The 23,153-nt window shown below is 51.1% G+C and overlaps 2 protein-coding genes across 2 annotated transcripts in view; both read right to left on the minus strand.

Moving 5' to 3' along the window:
* The window catches only part of LOC126545939 (coiled-coil domain-containing protein 125-like), a 324,642-nt gene that overhangs the window by 145,385 nt on the left and 156,104 nt on the right, over positions 1-23,153 (minus strand). The window lies entirely within an intron of this gene.
* LOC126545940 (uncharacterized) lies at positions 1,297-2,191 on the minus strand. The gene has a single exon (XM_050193990.3). The coding sequence runs from the start codon at positions 2,152-2,154 to the stop codon at positions 1,297-1,299; it is 858 nt and encodes a 285-aa protein (XP_050049947.1). The 5' UTR covers positions 2,155-2,191.

A 23,153-nucleotide genomic window follows, 5' to 3' on the forward strand; every position in this document is an offset into this window, starting at 1 on the left:
CCGCAGAGCAAACGCTCGAGGGGTTCCAGCAGCATAGCACAGTTTCTAATGAATCGGCGGTAAAAGTTTACCAGGCCTAGAAACTGGCGCAGCTTAGTGATTGAAGCTGGCTTGGGGAACTCCATGATGGCTTGCACTTTGTGAGGAAGAGGGCGGATGCCGTTGTTATCCAAGCGATGGCCGAGAAAATCAAGTGATGGTACTCCGAACTCGCTCTTGGCAGTGTTGACGACGATACCATTTGCTGATAGGCGCTCAAAAAGCTGATGGAGATGTTGGAGGTGCTCTTCGTGGGATGAGCTTGCCACAAGCAAGTCGTAACGTAGGCGAAAACGAACGGCAGACCACGTGTGACTGTGTCGATGAACCGCCGTGATGTCTGTGCAGCATTTCGGAGACCGAATGACATTCTCAAAAATTCGAAGAGGCCAAATGGAGTGGTAATTGCTGTTTTTGGAATGTCTTCTTGTGCGACAGGAATTTGGTGAAAGGCTCGCACCAGGTCAATTTTGGACAATACTGTAGTGCCATCCAGTGCCGACGTGAAATCTTGGATGTTAGGCAGTGGGTACCGGTCCGGAATGGTTTTTGCATTCAGGGATCGGTAGTCCCCACATGGCCTCCAGTCACCTGATTTCTTGGAGACCAGATGGAGCGGAGACGCCCAGCTGCTGGACGATGGTCGTATAATTCCAAGTTCCAACATGTGTTCGAACTCTGCTCGGGCAATTTTGAGTTTGTCTTGGGCGAGTCGTCGTGGGCGAGCAAATACAGGTGGACCAGTTGTTAGGATGTGATGACGTACATCATGTTGTACGGGCTTTGTCCAGTCGGGTGGTCGCGTGAGGTTGGGGAACTTTTGAAGGAGGCAAGCAAAAGGATCACCAGCAATTGTTGCGGTTGGGGCGACTATAGGCGAGTCACAGGAAACGACGCCATGAACAGAGAGCAACCTAGCAGTGTCCAGCAGGCGTTGGCGTTTCACATCGACAAGCAGTCCATGGTGGTCCAGGAAATCAGCGCCAATAAGAGCACGGCGAACGTCAGCGACGAGGAAAACCCAACGGAACACGCGGCGCAGGCCAAGGTTCAGGGTGAGGGACCGCGACTTGTAAACAGGTATCCTGCTACCGTTGACAGCTTTAAGATAGGAGGTCGGCGGTGTAGTTCGGTCGGAACGTTGCGCGGGAATAATGCTGACCTCCGCCCCGGTGTCCACCAGGTATTGCTGGCCTGTGGTTCTGTCCATGACATGAAATAGGCGACTTTTGCTTTGGCCCTGACCGGTTGTCGCCATTAAAGGCCGGCCAGCTGGTTTCCCTGCCATGCACAAGGACGGAGGCAGTGGCGCGCCTCCTGCCCGAAGCGGCGGTGATAAAAGCATACCCGTGGTGGCGTTTGAGACCGGGAGCGTTCTTCTCTTGGACGCCGTGATCTACTCGAGCTGCGGTACCTTCCGTGACGGGGTGAAGTGCGATGACGCTCCGCAGCACAAACTAATTGTTCAAGGCGATTGCTGAGCGCGTCGATTGGAGAAGCGGCGGAGGATGATGTTTGCGGCACTGAACTCGCAGTGGTGCTTGATGGTGTTACGTTGCACACCGCTGGCGTCACCACCTCCATGACTTTGTCCGCCAGGCTGGCCAGGCTGTTGAGGTCCATTACCGTGGCTGTAGCGAGTATCATCTGAACGTTTACTGGAAGGCGCTGCATGAACAATTCCCGAAGGAGGCGGTCGTCGTTTACTGTTGTGTTGCCGCTCATGAGCTGTCGCATACGGCGAAGGAGCTGGCTTGGCCGACGGTCTCCCAAGTCCTCTGCGGAGAGCAAGTGCTGCATGCGGGCTCGCTGCGATGTTGTTGTGCGCTCGAGAAGTGCAGCCTTAAGATCGCTGTATGGAATGGCGGAACCCGGTCCAGAAAGCAGGTCGGCAACTTCTTCTGCAGCAGTAGGCGACAGTGCCGAAACAACTAGGTGGTACTTGCGTTGTTCCGTGCGAACGCCAGAGAGAATAAATTGCGATTCCGCTTGAAGAAACCAAACTGCAGGGTTGCGGTCCCAGTATGGTGGGAGTCGGATGGAAACCGCAGAGACGTCTTGTTGCTCGGTCGTGCCCGTAAGTTCAGTGTCTGGTTGCATCTCGTTGCTGTGCATGGCTCCACAATAACTTCGGCAGTGCCGCGAAGAAAACTACGGGTCACCACTTTGTAGAGCCTTGGTAAACGAGACGGACACACGTCTTTTCGGTAACAAGGTCTAGTTTATCCTGTCCAAAGAGAGAATTGAGCGGTGTTACGTTTCGCCTACAACGCGCGGTAATGCCGGCGCGGATGCAACGGACGCCGGGGCTTCGTTCAAAGCGGCGGACATTTTGGCCCGTGCGACGCCGCCGCAACGCTTCCCCGCCAAGCGTGTCCAGGCGTGTTTCAGTGCCACGTGTCTTCGTGTGTGCGTGTGTGTGTGTGTGCCCTCGCTTGTCAAAGCGCGGCAGCCGGGGAGCGGAGTTCCCCGAATGAGGAGCCTGGAGGTCTCTCGGCTCAACCGTTCGCGCCGTCGTGTGGGCGGGTTGGCGATGCGTCACTGCACTCGGTTCAGCAGGTCTCTCGGCTCGACCGTGCGCGCCGTCGTGGGCTCATGCTCCGCCGTCCCGTGACCTTCATCCCGTGACCTTCATCCCGTGACCTTCCCTTTTGGACCGGGACGCCGAGAGTATAAGAGCAGCTGCCCCCGGACGCCAGGAGAGAGGCTCCGATTTGTACTGTTGAGTTAAGTGCTCTCCCGTCTCTCCACTCCGGTCGACCTGACCGGCCGCTCTTTTGCTATGTTAGAATAAACAAGTTGTTCTGTTACCAGTCTTCTCATGCTTTGCCGGGACCTTCGGATGCTTCCAGTGCCCCAGGCCGCCAGGCCAACGCTACCCTTGGGGCTTGCGACCCATTGGCAATAACGGGCGTCAGCACCGAGACCCCAACAACTCGTGCCAGCGGTGCGATTACAACATCTGGTTGCCAGCGGTGAGATCGCGACAACGGAGGCCAGCAGCGAAGAGATGCGGTTGACTGTATGCTGAGCAGCACAACGACCATCCGGGAGCAGCGCAACGAGCCCTGTGTGATGACTGGTTGCCTGCAGCGGAAGGACTGCGCTGAAGTCTTGGCTGCAAGGTTTGGTGAGTGCGGGACTTTCTTCTTCTGAGTTTTGCCAGGCTTTTGTTAGTGTTAGAAACAGAGCTGGTAATTGTGGTTGTCGTTGCTACCGGGTTAGTTTGCGGCAAGACAATAGTAGGCAGTAGAGAAAGCAGCATTCAGAGCAGCCATGGATTTGAAGTCGTTGCGCAAACCGAAATTGCTGGAGCTTGCGAGAGAGTTGGGTCTGGATGTCTCAGACAAACTCAGAAAACCAGAACTGCTAAGGGCTATTCTTGAGTTAGAAGCTGAGGATGACGAGCTGTCGGAATGCCTTGAGACCATTGAGGAGAGGGAGACGGCAAAAAGACAGGAGCGCGAACTTAAAGAGCAAAAAGAGAAACAGGAGCGCGAACTTAAAGAACAGAAAGAGAAAGATGAGCGTGAACGAAAAGAACAGAAAGAAAAAGAAGAGCGCGAACACGCTTTGGAAATGAAGCGTCTCGAGTTAGAGATGGAACGCGCTCGTAATGGAAGTCAGGCACACGGTGCAGGAGAACGAGTATTGTTCAAAATGACTGACCTGATGCGGCCGTTTAAGCTTGGAGAGGACATTGGTTTGTTCCTGGTTAACTTTGAGCGAACGTGCGAGAAGCAGGGGTTCTCTCGGGAAACGTGGCCACAGCGCTTGCTCACTTTGCTACCCGGCGAGGCGGCCGACGTAGTCGCTCGCTTGGAGAGAGAGGAGGCAGAGGATTTCGACAAAGTGAAATCGAGTCTGCTAAAAAAGTACCGGCTGTCAGCGGAGGCGTTCCGTCGGAAGTTTCGGGAAAATGAGAAAGGCAAAAGTGAGTCATATACAGAGTTTGCCTACAGGCTTATGTCAAACATGCAGGAGTGGCTCAAAGAAGAGAAAGCGTTTGGTGACCACGAGAAAGTTCTGCAGTGTTTCGGGCTAGAACAGTTTTACAGTCGGTTACCTGAGAACGTGCGGTACTGGGTCTTGGATAGGCCAGACGTTAGTACGGTGGCTAGAGCCGCTGAGTTAGCCGAGGAGTTTGTGACGCGTCGGGCTCGCGGAGCTAAGGACGGTCAAAAGGGTGAATTTGGCTCCAAGTTTGAGAGGCCGAAGTTCACACCCATGAGAGCAAAGGGGGATACACGTAGTGCGGATGCGAGTGAAAGCAGTCCGACCGAACGTAAGGAGACGGCGGCAACCGAAGCCGAACGCAGAAAGCGGTTCGAGACGAGGCAAGCGCGCGTTTGTTATACGTGCCAGAAGCCGGGTCACTTTTCGGCGCAGTGTCCAGAAACAAAAACACAAGTCGTGTTTTTGTCTATATGCAGCACTGACGAGAACATGAAGCTTCTCGAGCCTTACATGCGAGACCTCCTCGTGAACGGGAAAGAGTGCCGAGTGCTTCGCGATTCCGCAGCTACAATGGATGTAGTTCACCCCTCTTACGTAGAACCCGATATGTTCACGGGCGAGTGCGCATGGATCAAGCAAGCAGTGGAAGCTCATAGCGTGTGTCTGCCGGTAGCAAAAGTGCTTATTGAAGGACCTTTCGGAGCACTTGAGACGGAGGCCGCAGTGTCATCTATGCTGCCCCCCCAGTACCCGTACCTATTTTCGAACAGGTCCGATCACCTCCTGCGCGAGAAGGGGCTTTTGTTTGGTGAGGCTAGCGTTCAGGCCTTAACCAGATCGAAGGTTCGGGAGCTCGCTGCAAAGGCGGTAGATGCGGGACCGACGTTGTTGAACGATGAAAAAGGGTCAGAGGCGCAGCAAGCTGGTATTCGGAGCACGCCCGAACGGGATAAAATTGAGCCTGTAGCGTTAAGGGCACCAGATACTGGAGAGGAAATTCCCGATGCGGGAAAGTTAGAAGAGCTTCCGGTCGAGCTTCCGGGACTAGGCTCAGTGACGAACAGGAAAGACACCGATCAAGTCATTAGTGACTTAATAAGTAAAGCATCGCTGTCGCCTGAGCAGAAAACAGAACTACACCAGCTCTTACAAGAGTTTCAAGGTCTGTTCTCTGAGAGGCCTGGTAGGACTTCTGTCCTTACTCATGACATAGAACTTACCTCCCCAGAGCCAGTACGATCCAAGGCGTACCGGGTGTCACCCCGCCAGAGCGATATTATGGAGGCTGAGGTAAAGAAAATGCTACAGCTCGGTGTTATTGAAGCGGGTGAGAGTGATTATACCTCCCCTTTGATTTTAGTTGAGGTACCGGGCAAGGAACCTCGTCCTTGCGTCGACTACCGCAGGCTTAATTCCATCACTAAGGATCAAATTTATCCGATCCCTAACATCGAGGAGCGCCTTGAGAGAGTGAGTAGCGCTCAGTTTATTTCCACCCTAGATCTTGTCAGGGGTTATTGGCAGGTTCCACTTACAGAAGAGGCTAGTAGGTATGCGGCGTTCATTTCACCAATGGGGACATTCCGTCCTAAAGTTTTGAGTTTTGGTTTGAAGAACGCGCCATACTGCTTTTCAAGCCTCATGGATAAAGTGTTGCGGGGACAGCAAGAATTCGCTTTACCGTATCTAGACGACGTAGCGATATTCTCCGCTTCCTGGCCTGAGCATATGGCGCACTTGCGGGCAGTGCTAACCCGCCTGCGCGATGCGGGCTTGACAGTCAAGGCTCCCAAGTGCCAGTTAGCACAGGCCGAGGTTGTCTACCTCGGACACGTGATTGGTCGGGGTCGTCGCCGCCCCTCTGAAATAAAGGTGGCCGCTGTGCGAGACTTCCCGCAACCGCGCACGAAGACCGATATTCGGTCGTTCTTAGGTGTCGCCGGCTACTATCAGAGGTACATCCCCAGGTACTCTGATATCGCGGCTCCCTTGACGGATGCTCTAAGAAAGACAGAGCCGCAAACAGTCGTCTGGGATGAGACGAAGGAAAGAGCTTTTAGCGCCCTAAAGAGCGCCCTAACAAGCCAGCCTGTGCTACGATCGCCCGACTACACAAAAGGGTTCGTTGTTCAGTGTGATGCTAGTGAGCGAGGCATGGGCGTTGTACTGTGCCAACGGGAAAATGGAGAAGTAGAACACCCCGTCCTGTATGCTAGTCGTAAGCTGACGAGTCGTGAGCAGGCGTATAGCGCCACCGAGAAAGAGTGTGCGTGTATCGTATGGGCCGTTCAGAAATTGTCATGTTACCTAGCTGGCTCGAGGTTTATCATTGAGACGGATCACTGCCCTCTCCAATGGCTGCAGACCATCTCTCCCAAAAATGGCCGCCTCCTGCGCTGGAGCCTCGCTTTGCAACAATATTCCTTTGAGGTGCGTTACAAAAAGGGGAGTCTCAACGGTAACGCCGATGGCTTAAGTCGAAGCCCCTAACGTGGGAATCAGCCTCAAAATTGCTTGTTACTGATGTTTTTCTTCCTGAGGCAGGATTTTTAACCTATTGCTTTTGTGTAGTGTTTCAAAGTGATGATGTGCTTTTTAGTGCAAATTTTCCGATTTGTGGACGCGTTCTGAGTGCTGCTAAACTACTGTAAGGAACTAGGCAGCAGTATAAAAGGGGAAAGAGCCTGGCAGGGCTTAGTGAGGGTTGTGCCGTGCTTGCTGACTGAGCGGTTGACTTTCGGCGTAGTTCTGACGCTTGCCGGAAACGAGAACAAAAATGTCAACTCTCCCGAAGTCACTTTGCAGTGACCTGTGTGCACCTGAACGTGAGAACGAGGCCTTCTCTGTGCGCTGCGCTCAAGAAACGCCAAAGGACGCCCGACTTCGGTTATGAGCATCATCGAGCGACATCCCTCCGGACAGCGGATGCAGTCCCCTGACCATCGGGATCTCCTTCCCCCGGCGGGGCGGTCTGTGACGTTTCGCCTACAACGCGCGGTAATGCCGGCGCGGATGCAACGGACGCCGGGGCTTCGTTCAAAGCGGCGGACATTTTGGCCCGTGCGACGCCGCCGCAACGCTTCCCGCCAAGCGTGTCCAGGCGTGTTTCAGTGCCACGTGTCTTCGTGTGTGCGTGTGTGTGTGTGTGCCCTCGCTTGTCAAAGCGCGGCAGCCGGGGAGCGGAGTTCCCCGAATGAGGAGCCTGGAGGTCTCTCGGCTCAACCGTTCGCGCCGTCGTGTGGGCGGGTTGGCGATGCGTCACTGCACTCGGTTCAGCAGGTCTCTCGGCTCGACCGTGCGCGCCGTCGTGGGCTCATGCTCCGCCGTCCCGTGACCTTCATCCCGTGACCTTCATCCCGTGACCTTCCCTTTTGGACCGGGACGCCGAGAGTATAAGAGCAGCTGCCCCCGGACGCCAGGAGAGAGGCTCCGATTTGTACTGTTGAGTTAAGTGCTCTCCCGTCTCTCCACTCCGGTCGACCTGACCGGCCGCTCTTTTGCTATGTTAGAATAAACAAGTTGTTCTGTTACCAGTCTTCTCATGCTTTGCCGGGACCTTCGGATGCTTCCAGTGCCCCAGGCCGCCAGGCCAACGCTACCTTTGGGGCTTGCGACCCATTGGCAATAACGGGCGTCAGCACCGAGACCCCAACAACTCGTGCCAGCGGTGCGATTACAACAGCGGGCGCGCGCAGCGCGCCGGAAGTGGCGAGGGCTTTAAGAGAGAGAGGAGAAAAGAGGGAAAAGGAGCATAGAGAAGTGCGGTGCGCGGACCTAGTGCGAAAGGAAAGCAGTAAACAAAGTAATATGAAAAGGGAGCTCGCGCACGACGTTCGGCACAGTGAGTCGGATTATGTGTCCGTGTGCCTGGTGTCCAACACTCGCGAAGGTCCGCTTACGGGAGGCCCGCGGGACGCCCCGCGGAGTTGTTTATGGCTGCGGGGGTGGTGCGCAGCTCCATCGCCGCGCCGCTACACCATGGAGCAATAAGGCGAAGGTGGTAATATGGGAAGAATTTCAGGGTAGTCATTAGTAAAAGCAGAATGGAATGCAGTGTATAAAGCTTCAGCGACCTCGGTTTCGGGGAATGGGCATCCAGAACTGTCACGTAGAAAAACAGTGTTGGACCACTGAGGATTATTACATTGCCAGAAATGTTTTGGGTTATTGTGCAACATAGAGGGCAACGTGGTTGAAAAAAAGCCACGTTTGGCCTCTGCGACCTGCGTGTCACATTGCGCAACTGTAAGGTAATATTTCGGCTACTTAAGTTCGGATTGAGAAGAGTTTGCAGAACGGAAGAGACGTTTTTTCTTGTTGTTCAGTCCTTTTAGTGTGTTGTTAAACCATGAGGATTGTTTTCGTTCATTAATTGTTATGGTAGGAACGCAAAATTTAACCAGACGCAATAATTCAGATTTAAACAGTAACCAGTTAGACTCAAGTGAACGAAGATAGAAGTCAGCTGTGAATCTATGATAAAAGATTGTTCAATCTCGGATCGTGCTCTCATAATCGCCTCTGTCGTAAAGCGTGAATGTTTTTTTAAGTTTTTGTTTGATTGGATATATGGCATGAAAAGGAAGAGTAAAATAACTTATGGTCGCTGAGGCTATTCAGGTACGAGATAGGGGAAAGGTTATCAGGGTGTGAAGTTAGTACCAAATCCAAGATATTAGAAGAGTGGTCTGTAGTGCGAGTGGGATGACTGACAACTTGGGTTAATTAGAAATGTGAGACACGTGTTCGCGAACTCACTAGCCATATTATTTTTTTATACTGAGGAAGCTAGATTGATCCTAGAGGAAGCTAGAGCTACCAATCGATTGATGGGAAGTTAAAATCGCCTAATAGTAGCACAGGAGTGTTTGGATATGAGGTTGTTATGCATTAGGCGTCGTGGAAAGGCGGCAAAAATGAAGAGTCAGCAGAAGGAGGGCAATAACAAATGCCAAGAAGGATTCGCGGGAAGGATGCGGTACAGTAAAGCCAAAGTAGTTCAAGAGGTGAGGATATGGTAACCGGGATGCAACGTAGGTGATGACTAGTGGCGATAAGGACGCCACCACTCCGAGTATCATCGGCTCGATCTTTGCGAAATATGTCGAAGTCGGGAAGGAGGGGCAGGATCTGAGAACCTAGAACAGATGAATTAAGCCTCGTTTCTGTTAGGCAAACAACATTACTTGAAGATGAGCTGATGAGGCCACATAAAGAATCACGGTTTGGAATGACACTGCGGATAGTAGTGAACAAAAAAGCAATAGGAGAAGGACTAGGAGGGGTGGAATGAGGCTTCGACTTAGGTAATTGCTAAGCTTTGCGTTCAACTACCTTATCGGCTTGAGGTCGAAAATGTAGGTTTTGTTACCGCAAACGAGTTTGTCGTAACCTAATTTAAACGGGATATTGTGCGTCTTTCCAAATTCAACGAGGAGCTTCCGAGCTAGTGGAACCGTGCGGGAAAAATCTTCGGAAATGCCGAAAGTTGCTCCTCTGAATTTCTTAACTAGTGAAATGATGTGGTCTTTATCTTTGAAGTGAGCGAATTTAAAAATTACTGGTCTGGACCTGCCATGGTGATAAGTTCCGAGCCCATGAGCGCGTTCAATTTCACGTGGTGGAATAGGAGACTGAAGGTGCTGGATGCAGTAATCAATGATTAGTTTTTCGGACTCTCGCCAGGATTCATTCGGACAATCTTTTGCCCATAAAAAACACGTTTACAACGACGAGATCTGTTGTCGGCGGCGTCAGCGCGGGCAGTCAGAACAGACACATTGGCCATGCAAGCAGTAGTTGTTGAACGTGGTGTGTGAATTTAAGCCTTGGTAGACGCGAGTGGCGCGCACGCAGTTTCGATTGTGGCCAGAGTTCAATCCAAGAAGTCGTTTTTCGTGGTCTGACAAGGTTACGTGAATTGATTCAAGTTGCTCGAGAATAGCTGACTGCTCGGATTGAAGCTGTCGTAAAGTGGCAAGTATTTCAGAGTTTGCCGCGTCAGCAGGATGAAGGGGGCCGGGGTTCGATTGAACATCACCAGACACAAGTCAAACAGAATGCAAGAACATTCATAAACAGTGGTACAAATTGAATGTGGGCTTGGCAGCACGAGCAACGTTCTAAATCTAGTTTGCTTAGCAAAAAGGGAGTAACTATTAGTTACCTGCATGGCAAAAAGGAGCGGTTGGTAAGCATGAACCATCGTTGACGTGCCGCCAAGCCCACTGAAAACGGGGTAGCGCTGGGGAGACAATATATGTTGTCTCGACGGAAATGATGACGTAGTAGCAGAAGGGGAACAGGAACCCGTGTCGAGATACCACGGCGGAAGGAAGGTCACCGACGGCAGATGACAGGGCTCAATTGATACATTTGCGCACACGTCAGGCGCAGTGGCGTGAACCAGAGAAGGCCGTCGCACGAAGCACGGGGTGGATCCAGGAGAGTACATGAAATCACCGCTGTTCGGCAGCAAGGTAATGGAATCAGCACGGCTTCCGAAGGCAAAATCCAGGGAATGGTCGACGCGAGACCAATGAACTGCATGGCAGGAAGGAGCGGTTGCTAAGCATGAACCATCGTTGCCGTGCCGCCAAGCCCACTTACGCAGAATATGCGCATTTTGCTGCCCTCGGCACCGTGCGCCGGCCAGCCTACGCTTCATCCGTGGAGATGGGAAAGAAGCGGCTGCTTTGGCTTAAGGAACGACTCCTCCCTACGGCAGGCGTATCTTATCTGTGGGCGCGAGAAGCGCAGGGCAATGAAGGTTAGCGGATGCGTTGCAAGAGTGAGCAAGGCTCCACAGATTGTACGCCTGCGAACACATCAAACGGCTGTTCCGTGGTCGCACGTAGGCCGGTTCTACGCGCGTACTGTCCTGCACCGTGCGCCGGCTATTGCAAAACTTTGGTTCCGTGAAGCTTTACTTACCGTGGTAAGAAGGCACCTTAGGTCGCAGTCCATCTAAACGCGGAGTCAGTAATGGCGTTCTGCCTCCTCGCCGGCGCGCTGTCGTAGTGATGCGTGGCCACCCGAAATTTGTTCAATAAACCAGGACGATTCCTCAAGCCACAGCGAGAGAGAGAGAGAGAGAAAGAATACAGAGAAAGGCAAGGAGGTTAACCAGAGGTAGTTCCGGTTGGCTACCCTGCACGGGGGTAAGGGTTAAAGGGGATAAAAAGAGAAAGAGAGTGGAAGGGTGAGATAGAAAGCGAGACGAGCACTAACAAAGCGCGTACACTGTAGAGCGGTAGGGGGCGGTGTTCTTAATGTCTATCGTGAAGCCCCGTAGAACGCAGGACCCTAATAACGCGAGTAAGGCCTTCAACGCGGATGTTCTTTGAGAGCACGGACCTAAAGCTTTCAGTTCTGATAGTGGACGATTGTCCAACTGGTCCAGTACTCTGCACATCACTTGTTTCTGGGCGCTATATCGCGGGCAGACACAAATAATAGGTGTGAGCGTCTCTTCGCTGTTGCATGTGTCGCACGTGGGGCTGTTGGCCATTCCAATAAGGAAAGCATATGACTTCGTAAAGGCAACGCCTAGCCACAGGCGGTAGAGCATGGTGTTCACGATGTTCGATGTTCAAACAGCACGATGTACACATCATGGTAACCCAGGCGGGAGGTGCATGCGTATCTCCGGAGACAACGAACGCAAACGACACATGGTGAAAACGTTCGAGTCCCACAGGGGCAAAGTACAATCACGGGACATCAATCGCAGCACAGCCGCAGCGTCTGTTCGCGAAAGCGGAATGAAGACTGGTTGACCACTTTCATGCGCAGATCGGGCAACTTCGTCGGTGTGGTCGTTCCCACTGACGTTACAATGTCCTGGAAGCCATTGAAAGATTATGTTGTGTCCCTTGTCATTGCTGTGATGATATATGTGTCGTATTTCTGAGGCCAGTTGTTCATTGAGTCTGTGGGGCATTGGGCTTTGTATGCATTGAAAGGCTGCCTTCGAGTCACTAAATACAGTCCATTGTTGCAGTGGTTCCTGCTTAATGAAATCAAGTGCAGCACGGAGTGCCGCGAGTTCTGCACCCGTCGATGTGGTCACACATGAAGTTTTTAATTTGATTTCTTGAGATTTTGCGGGGATGAAGACTGCAGCAGCAGAGCTGTTGAGTTTCACCGACCGGAATCTGTGCACCTTGTGAATGTGTTTCAGACTTGCTTGCTTTAAAGATTGCAAAGACGCTCCGGCTTTGTTTCTGATGCTTGGAATTGTCAACTGCACTTGCGGCTGGTGCAGACACCACAAGGGGTCGGATAATTGTGTAGCAGGCGTAAATTGTGATGGCAAGTAGGACTGATGTCTTCCAATACTTTTGCCCAAGTTGAATGTGGCCTTATTGCTGGCAAGCAAGCAAGATGGTGGGAAGGAATCCGAGTCAGGTGTCGGATGTGTGCTCTCAGGACATCTGTATCGATGTAGACTGCCAAAGGAGAGTCTCTGACAATGTCCAATGTAGCAATCGATGATATAGTTTTTGGGAGACCAAGACATGTTTTGAGTGCTTGTGCTTGCACACTGTGGAGTTTGCGGATATTTGTAGTGCAAGTATTTCCTAGTACAGGTAAGCTGTACTGCAGGAAACCCCAAAACAGTGCTTTATACAGTTGCAACATTGATGGTACTGTTGCGCCCCAGGACTTCCCGCCGAGGGACCCAAGCTTTGTCATGTACGAAACGTGAGGGCTCCATGACAAGTCTCTATTAATGATGACGCCAAGAAATCGATGCGTTCAGCTATATAGTATAGTTTGGTCATTCATCCGCAAAGCATACGGGGACGTCGCTTTGCGAGTAAAAGCAACGAGTGCATATTTCTCAGCTGAACGCTCCAGGCCTTGAATTCTTATGTATGTTGACACAGCCATTGAAGCTTTCTAAAGACGCGCGCGGACTTGTACACTCCTGAAGCCCATATGCAAATGTCGTCTGCATATACGGAGAGCTGAACGGTTTGCTGTAACGAATCAGCGAGACCAACGAGCACCAGGTTGAAAAGGGTAGCGCTGAGTACTCCGCCTTGCGGTAGACCACGACTGGTATAGCTAGATGGCGTTGGTCTGTCTTCAGTCAAAATAAAGAAAGATCTTGTATTCGAATAGTTGCGTATCGAGCGAAAGGTGTGTCCACCAATCCCTACACCTTCTAAGGCGTCCAAAATTGCATGATGATCTACATTGTCGTACGCACCATTGACATGTAGGAATAAGGCCGCAGTGATTCGTTTCAGATGTTTCTGGTGTTGTACATATGTTACAAGGTCGATAACGCTATCGATTGACGAGCGTCCGCGTCGAAAGCCAGCCATTACCTCTGGAGAGACGTTATAAAATTCCAAGTACCAATCCAACCGTGTAAGGACCCTTCTCTCCATTACCTTGCCGACACAGCTGTCCAGTGCTATTGGACGGAAAGATGACAATTCCAATGGAGATTTGCCAGCCTTGAGGAGTGGAACAAGGCGACTGGGTTTCCACGTGGTAGGGACCAGGCCGTCACGCCATGATGCGTTGTATGGGCCAAGAAGTGCATCTCTGGCCTCTGGACCAAGGTTTGCAAGCGCAGAGTATTGGATGCCATCGGGTCCTGGTGACGAAGATCGCCTGCACCCAGCAAGTGCGGCGTCCAGTTCTTCAATGGAGAAAGGCGCGTCCATGCGAGAATCTAGGAAGCATATGGGGGACAATAGGAATAGGTGCTCAAGGTGAATACGTGAACGCCGGACCCGCGATCTTTGCGCAGTAATCTTCGGCTACGCCGAATTCTCGGCGTCCTTGATGGAGGGCTAAATATTTAAATGGACGGCGCTGTTGAGGAGCTGCTCAAAGTCCGCGGATTGTTTTCTAGACAACCGACAGAGGTTTACGCGGATCGAGAGACTCACAAAAGGATTTCCAGCATTGATTTTACAGTACAGTAAGGTGACGCTGAATTTTCTATTGAATGCGTCTCGTCTCTCTAAGACCGTAGACCGATTTCGACCGTGTGTACCGTCGCTCCGCTCTCCGGTGGATTGCACGGAGGCTCTGTATATCCGTATCAAAATCTGTGTATTTCTCCAATGGCCGAAATGAACGCATAGCGTCCTGCATAGCCTTGGCAATCTCAAATTCTAGTGTGGACGAAAAGCCTTCACGGCATGCGTGTTCCATGAGTGATTTAAACACAGGTCAACCTATTGTTTGTTTAAAATTTGATGGAGCGGATTTTGTTAGGCATCTTATCTTCAGGTACGTAGGAATGTGGTCGCTTCCGTGAGTTTCTATATCTGTGAACCAATGGACGCCGTGAGTGAGGCATCGCGAAACAAAAGCTAAGTCTAAACAACTACTGTACGTCTGGCCGCGCAGAAACGTGGGACTCCCATTATTTAGGCAGGAAAGGTCGCAAGCAAAGGACACGAGGTTTCTTCCTTTGGAATTTAACTTGTTGCTTCACCAAAGTGAATGATGTGCATTGAAGTCCACAACAACAATCCATGAACCAGGAGTCACATCTATAATGTCACTCAGTCTCTGTCTATCGAAACGACTTGATGGAGAGAGTAAGCGCCCACAAAGTAAACGTAAGTTTCAGATTTTTCACGGTCAAACAGACATACTGATTACTGTCATGTGGCCGCAATGGATGAACAACGCAAGTCAGTTCAGACCATATGTATATGATAACTTTGCTAATGTCACTACAAGTCGATGACAAATAAGGTTCATAGCCTGAGATCCGGACGGGTTTCTGTAAGTTCGGTTCACAGACGACAATAATGGGGAATCGATTGGTGAAAACGTAATGGCGAAAATCAGCAGTACGGGATTTCAGACCACGGGCATTCCATTGCATAACAGACGCTTAGCTGACTTGCCTGGGGAAAGGCTGAAGCGGTAGAGCCATTGTGCTTGCTACTCGAGGCTCGCAAGAACCGGATCCAGGCCGTCCAGCACTTGTAGTGAACCTCGAGCAGATGACGTCTGCATGTCAGTTATCAACACGCCAATGACTTTCATTAGAGATTTGATTATGGCGGTGACTTGTTTGTCTTGACCTCGCACGTGATCTGTGCCATCATTGGTGCGTTGGTAGTCCACCGTCGATCTTTGTTGTACTGGAGGACATAATGTCGGAAGTGCAGGCCAGTCGTTTGCAGTAGACGTATTCACTGCGTCACCAGGCACCATGTTGTTAGTGTGGGTGCCTTGGGAGCGCCAGCTGCAGGAAGTAGCGTCTGTCTCACGACGGTATCAGTATTTCTAGTAGACGAAGATTGCCTGCGGTGACGGCGGACACGACGCCGTCGCACTTCGGCGGCGGCCTCTCTGTGCGTTGAGTTCTCTCTCACCATTTGTTTTAGGAGTTTTAGCTCTGTCTTATCGGGCAGTCTTTCGACAAAGCTTCATGGGGGGCCAGAGCAATTGGCACACTTGAAATCAGCCGCACGGCAAGCATCAGCGCTGTGCTGCTCAGAACATTTTGGGCACACAGTCGAATTTTCGCATATGCCGGTGACATGCCCGATCTTCAAACAATTACGGCACTGAAGAGGTCTTAGAACGAATGGTCTCACTGGATGACGAAAGAATCCAACTTTCACGTGTGACGGCAAGCTACCTCCCTTGAAGGTTATTCTCACACAACGTGATTCTGCTAGGCGACGGATTTCCAGAATAGTTGTATCTGCTGTGGCGAGTTTGACCAAAATAGGCAGACCGTTGTCATTGATTCACTCATCGACATCATAAATCACACCTGATGTAGTATCGCTGTCCTGTGGTGATATGGTGCGAACGTTTATCTTGCCCAGCATTTTGACTGTGCTCAAAATATCCGATGCTGCTCTGTTCTTCCCATCAACCGCGAGAATGTTCTCACGGGTGTAAATTCTCATATCCGTAATCTCATTCGGAACAAGAGCCTCCAGTGTGACAGATGTGGCTTGCCTGTTTAGCCGATTCAGGTCATCGGTCGGCGTCTCGGGCAAGAAGAGAATGATATGAGCCACGTCATTGGTCTTTGCCGCCGCCGTCGTCCTTGTTGAAGACGAGGAAGCAGTGACGATTCTCCTCTTTACTTTTTGCCTTACAACTGTCAAGTAATCCCTGTCATCCGACACAGCGAGAATGCGTGTTTGTGCTTATAAACTCCAAATGGATCGCAAATGGGTCGATGTGTCGTATATACGTGTCTCCACTGCATTCTTGCAGTGCAGTGAGAATGGGTACATTTCTTCGGTACCGCCAGACGTCTAGCTTGAAAGTCCGCCTCAGAGCTCCAGTAAGTCCAAGCAGAGAAAAACAACTAGAAGGCAGCGATAAACGTGACATTTTTTAAAAACACGCGTGAACTGGGCACCGGCCGGTAATTGCGGTCGATGAGAACAGTTCGGTTAGCTGGCTTGATAAAGCATGTTTCTTTTCATAAAAGCCGGCAAAAGCAGCCGATTCGACCTCACGGCCAAATTTGCGAAGTTCGTTATGAACGTCTGTCAACATGACGTCGGCAACGGTAATCGAATGAGAGTTCGCAATTATATCGTTTTGTTCAGTGTTGCTGCGGAGCCCGCGCGTCCGAGCAGCCCGGTTGCGCGCAGCACGACGTGGTTTCGCGGGAAAGGTAAACAAGAGAGGAGAGCTGGCCCGAGAGGCGGAGCAACGCCAACTTCCGGCTTCACTTTAGCTTCACAAAGAGGAAACTCAGGGCCTCTCCTGAGTTTCCTTCCTCCATGCGTACGCTGGTGCGCGTCGTGCTTGCCCAGCCGGATATGGACGTCAGACTCTGGAGTTTTGCAAGACGCGTAGCGCCACCTGTCGGTGCGAAGAGGCAGTAATTGAGTAGTGCGAAGCCCGACTCCCTTGCTAAGTTGCCTATGCAGCTAGCGACTGCGAAACAACGATTTAACTAGATTTTTGTCCATATTGCGAGTGTTTTGCGCAGTGTTTTGAGCCGCCACTTCGTTGGTAACAGAAAAAACAACGTTGCGAACCATCCTGTTTATGTGCCATCGATATCTCCACTTTTTAACAGACGTCCGCCTCCGCTTGACTCAACAAGTGGAACGGAAAGATTTGACATGTCAGCTTAACCAAATATTTTGGTTCGTTTATGAATTCAAAATCCTGTTCTAGAGCATCGTTGTATCGCGAGCTCATTTCTACTTTCGGTATTTTGTATGTCCTGCGCCGATACAACAATCACGCTTTTCAGTGTGCTGATCCAGTGCCAGGAGGCACTGGCTGAGCCTGCTCGACTGCGTTTTTCAAATGTGAGCAATAAAGTTGCTGTAGGAGCACTGGATGAGTAATTACGAAGTAACGCACGTGTGTAAAGAAAAAAATGTCACGTTTATTTACGTTTATTTGTGCGCGCTTGTTGCTCGAAGCGTCTGCGAAAAGTTCAAATTAAGGTACTGAGCGATGCTGTAGCTCCTCCGAGAAAGAAAGATGCAGCGCGTAGGCACTGTAGGAAGCTTACTTTCGTTATGATCGCACGCTGTTTGCTGCCTTGGAAAACGTTTTCTGTTTGCTGCCCTGGAAAAGGCTGTGAAAGGATTTACTCTCTGTAAATAATTGCAAGACAAAACATTACGATAAAATACATAAAGGTATACGAGATACGTAAGTCTTGTGTTCAGGACATATTCAATATGAAACAATTTGAAATGCTTAGATTTTTAGGCTGTATGCCAATAGACAAACGTGATGCTCTCTGTACTTGCGAGTTGCAGCACGCCGAAATAACACTTGAGCCTTTATTTTATATTGTACACGTACTTCGCCCTGCTGAGCTTCCTTTCCGAAGCGTGGATGGGCGGAAGAAGCTTTCCGGGTCCTTGATTTTTAGGAAACCATGCCTCAACACCGACGAAAGAGAAGGGTCCATTGTGGCCTATGTACATTCGCTTGCGGACAGCTCTCCTTGCACTACTCAAATCGCGCCAAGGCTCCGATGGGGGCGCTGGTGACGGGTTTTTCCGCAGCGCCGCCTGGGCAGAGTCTGAGGTCTATACGGCATGCCTCACTGCCTTGGCTGCCGCGTAGCTGGTGCGTTGTAATTGCCAGGACACCGAAGGGCCTCTACTGACGCCCATACACTCTAAGAAGAGTTTACACCCTTTGGAGTGCCCCTTCTGCCACACAACAATAATCGCCATCTGCCTTGATGTGTTTCCTTTCTTTACCGCTGCGAGCCCGTTACTTTCCAGTAACGAATGGCATGCGCGTTATCGGCATGATAGCATTCCCGACAGGAAAGTAGCGGGCGCGGCGTTTTCAAGGAAGGAAACGCATCAAGGCAGATGACGATTATCGTTGTGTGGCAGAAGGGGCACGCCAAAGGGTGTAAACTGTTCTTAGAGTGTACAAACAAGCCACAAGTGAGTGAACAGAACGTGCGACCTTATTGGCAGAAGACAGACAGTGTGCAGCTCTTACAATAGCATAAATAAAATTTGCATGTCGAGATACGCTAGAATCATTGACGCGAGCTCGTAAACGGCTCACCGTTGTCGTCGCACATGGCGGTCTGGTAACGAGCGACAACCAGCGGCGCAAGCAGATTGGACAGAGTGTCCCACCTGTTTCAGAGGCAGTCGCCGTTTAAGATGAGCAACTTGCATTACGAAACACTCGGGTGATGCAGGCATCTGCTGCCGCAGCCAACACAGCGACATGGACTACCTGGAATTTTAGCGTTGACTCCTTTCCAACCTGCACATTTCTTTTCTTTCGGGGGCCGCTAATGTGTGGCTCACACTTGGTGTCGAACTTTGTCTCAATATGGACAACTTGATTGCGTGGGCATCACCTTCGGCAGCCATTTTTGCGGGCCTTTCCACCCATAGGGCTATCAACTTGATGCACTTCGAACCATGTAAGCACGTATGCTGGTCCCCATGCATGCTTAATCGCGGCCGAGAAAGGCCACAGACACAATTTGTCCATGGCTACAGCAGGAAATAATCAGAAGAATAAGAATGGGCTGGGGTGCGTTTAGCAGGCATTCTCAGATCATGAACAGCAGGTTGCCTTTATCCCTAAAGAGAAAAGTGGGTAACAGCTGTGTCTTACCAGTACTCATGTACGCGGCAGAAACCTGGAGGCTTATGAAAAGGGTTCTATTTAAGTTGAGGACGACGCAACGAGCTATGGAAAGAAGAATGATAGGTGTATCGTTAAGGGATAAGAAAAGAGCCGATTTGGTGAGCGAACAAACTCGATTTAATGACATCTTAGTTGAAATAAAGAAAAAGAAATGGGCATGGGCAGGACATGTAATGAGGAGGGAAGATAACCGATGGTCATTAAGGGGTACGGACTGGATTCCAAGGGACGGAAGCGTAGCAGGGGGCGGCAGGTTAGGTGGGCGGATGAGATTAAGAAGTTTGCAGGGAAGACATGGCCACAATTAGTACATGACCGGGGTAGTTGGAGAAGTATGGGAGAGGCCTTTGCCCAGCAGTGGGCGTAACCAGGCTGATGATGATGATGATGATGATGATGATGACGACAGCAGGAAAGGGCGAACGGGGAGCACGAATCACGGTGTGTGTAAACTGGAAGAACGATGACCAGCGAAGCTGTGTATGTGGGCCCCTTAATGGCGAACTGCAGCTCCGTTACGGGTGGGGCCGGTATTGCACTATTTTCGGTATCGGCCCACGTATGGGGAGTGTTTAACGCCTGCTTCACCTCCGCCGCGGGTCGGCGCAGCATTGCCCTATCTTCGGGATCGGCCCACGTATGGGGAGTGCTTAACGCCTGCTTTACCTCCGCCGCGGGTCGGGCCGGTATTGCACTAGCTTCGGGATCGGCCCACGTACGGGGAATGCTTAACGCCGGCTTCACCTCCGTCGCGGGTCGGCGCGGCATTGCACTATCTCTGGGATCGGGCCACATATGGGGAGTGCTTAAAGCCTGCTTCACCTCCGCCGCGGGTCGGGCCGGTATTGCACCAGCTTCGGCATCGGCCCACGTATGGGGAGTGTTTAACGCCTGCTTCACCTCCGCCGCGGGTCGGGCCGGTATTGCACCAGCTTCGGCATCGGCCCACGTATGGGGAGTGTTTAACGCCTGCTTCACCTCCGTCGCGGGTCGGCGCGGCATTGCACTATCTCCGGGAACGGCCCCCATTTTCGGACAACACGTATGGGGAGTTTTTTGCTTACCACAACGACACGAAAATTTCCTTGGACGGTAGAGGTATACAGCTTCGCTGTAAAAATACTCTGAGCTCGTTACCTGAAATCCCAGGCTCAGCCCGTCTACATTATAATTCTGGCTCCCTTTCCTATACTTGACCTCGAAGTTATATTCCTGCCAAAGGATACTATCTTAGCCACCTCCTGTTTCTTTTTGACAGTTGCTTCAGCCATGCAAGAGGGCAATGGACGCTCTTGACCGTGAACTTCGTGCCTTGAATATAGCATCCTAGCTTTTGAATTGCCCATACCATGCAAAAATACTTTCTCCGAGGTGCTAAAGGCCTCTTCTCGCGCAGCCAGTTTTCGGCTGAGGTACAGCAGAGGATGCTCTTCACCACTTTCGTTAATTTGGGCGAGGGCAACGTCCTGACCACGGTTGTTGGCGTCACACTAGAGAAGGCATTCTCTGCAGAAGTCTGGCGCGACAAGTACATGACGTGAAGACAAAGCCTTCCTCTCAAAACAATCCACACATTCCGAATAAGCTCCGCAGATCTTCCACTTTCGTGACAGTCTTCACTGTTGCACACACAAGCGTGCACCACTGACGGCAGGATAGCCTACCGGGCTCAGCCTAGTTAACCTCCCTGCCTTTTCCTTATGACTTATCTCTCTCTCTCTTTTGTGCGACTCACGCACCAACATTTTCTTTCTTTTGTCCACTAAGAACCCGCACTAAAGCAATCACAACAACAAAAAATATTGCTGAGTAAATTCGGCGCTTGAACTACGCAACTATTCGAGCTTATTTCTAAATATTACCACGCACGGTCTAAACGATACTCAAGACGGTGCCGTCTTATGAATAGGCGTGCGAGACACGCACAAACGCGTTTCTTCTCTGTGTCCGAGCGAGACACACCTTAAAAGGAGAGTAATAACAATTTCTAAATTCTGTGGTTAAACCACGTCTCCGCTAAAATATGCGTCTTTCTTTCAAAGACAAAAAGCGTATCTTACAAAAGAAATTATGCTTATCTGCTTAAAAAAAAGGAACGACATATCGAAAAAACAAAGTTTCAAAAATTTATGAGCGCGCTAAACTATCTCCTTAAGACGTGCTCGGGGCATCCGCTAGTCTGACAGCTCTTGTCAAACTTGCCAAGCAGAGAATACAAAGGCCATTCCCCTCGCTGCAGGCCCCCGATACCTTACGTACTGTCCACCTGCCTTTTTGGCACTGCACTCTGAATCCACTGCCTGGTATGACCACTTCGCGTTGCCTGACCACCGCGCTCTAGAGGCTTCACCAGGCTTCATGCAGCTTCTCCTTGAAGAAAACTAAACGAGGGGGAACATAATTGCCCCCTATCCTTTGTCCTCCTCCGCACCGAACGTCCCTTTCTATTCAAGACTCGGACTCGAAACATTCCAAACGACAAATGCGCCTTTCTAAATCTTTCATGGCGCTCCACACAAGGTTTATTGGCTTTTGATTTACTCTGTGGCGTTGCCTTCTCTGCCGCATTTGTGAATTTGCGACGCCTCCTTCTCTTACCACTGTTTCTGGTACTCGTTTCCGAGTGCCTTTTCTTTCTTCCCGTTGGTGGCACCTCAGCCTGACCAACTTGCTAAATTTCTGTCGGGGGAATCGGAAAGGTTTCCTCCTCAGGCTTAACTACGCCTCTCAAGCTAGCTGCTTCATGCTCCTTCTCTGCACAGTGTTAACTGTCGCAACACAACGCCTGACCTTCTTTTTCAATTTCTGTGGATTTCCTCCTCCGGCTTAACTACGCCTCCCAAGCTAGCTGCTTCATGCTCCTTCTCTGCACTGTGTTCACTGTCGCAACACAACGCCTGACCCTCTTTTTGAATTTCTGTGGATTTCTTCCTCCGGCTTAACTACGCCTCCCATGCATCATGCTCCTTTTCTGCACTTGATGCACTGTCGTGACTTATCTGCTGACCTAGTTCGCGTGCTTTGGATCTCGTCAAAGTCATGACCTAGTTTTCAGAAAATGTACACCCACTTTCTTTCTGTAGCAACTCTGAGCTGTTCGAAATAGGGTAAGGGTGGCCTTCCGTTAGCCCATTGGAGACTGCTGCTATAGTCTCGATTTGTCCGCAAAGTCCCTCCGTGGAAAGCTTATATTTTGCGAGCAAACTGCCTCACTTTCCTTGTCTTCCTCCTCGTGCTCCTTCTCTACCACTCTTTCTTTCCTCTCGCGACATATCTTTTCCCAGGCATCCGTGAGTTCGTCTTCATCGTAACCCACTTCGTCAATCACAGTAGGAATTTAGGGCTTCCTCTACTTATGGTTAATATCCATACCGAGCTCTGCTGCCAAGAGCTCCTCTTTCTTAAACACTCCATGCTTTTCGAGAGCTGATTACAACTTCCCCTGTATCGATCGCATAGCCGGTGGCGATCAGTCACAGCTAATTGCCCGACAGAACCCTATCCTTCCGGCAAAACGTTGTCGCTGAAGCACTCACCCAAACTCGAGCTTGCGAAGGTCGTGTCTTCCGGAGCCACGTTTCCAGGACCGCTGATCCCAGATCGTGGAACTGCCTTCTGCTGCTCTTCCTTCCAGTGTACTATTTGTGTATCTATTAATATCAATATGTTCTGTGCTGTGTGCTTAAGAGACGAAGATGAGCTTTCCAGGCACCACGACGCGAGGTTTGTCTTTTTTGGAGCGATCGCGAGGGTCGCGCAGCTCCTTAGGCGCTGGCGGCGCCATTTGGCTGGTTGTGTCCATCGCCTCTTGCGAGCACTGCGTTTGACCTGAAGGCCTAGTCTCGGCAGACGAGACCTTTCAGGCCACCGACCCAGATGTCGACATTCCCTTCTGCTGGGGCGGCGGAGCCGCGAAAGCCGCCAAGGGGACGGATGGCGTCGCCGCCGGCCCACTGTGTGGGGGCCGGACAGCCGCCGGAGGCCGTAGTCACAAAACTGACCTACCGTCACAGAAGAAGGCCGTGAAAGCGCTATTGCGC

Source organism: Dermacentor andersoni, chromosome 1, assembly GCF_023375885.2.
Source record: "Dermacentor andersoni chromosome 1, qqDerAnde1_hic_scaffold, whole genome shotgun sequence".
NCBI classification, from domain to species: Eukaryota; Metazoa; Arthropoda; class Arachnida; order Ixodida; family Ixodidae; genus Dermacentor; species Dermacentor andersoni.

Excerpts from the sequence above, each read along its gene's own strand:
- LOC126545940 (XM_050193990.3), bottom strand. The coding sequence starts at position 2,154 with ATGCACAGCAACGAGATGCAACCAGACACTGAACTTACGGGCACGACC.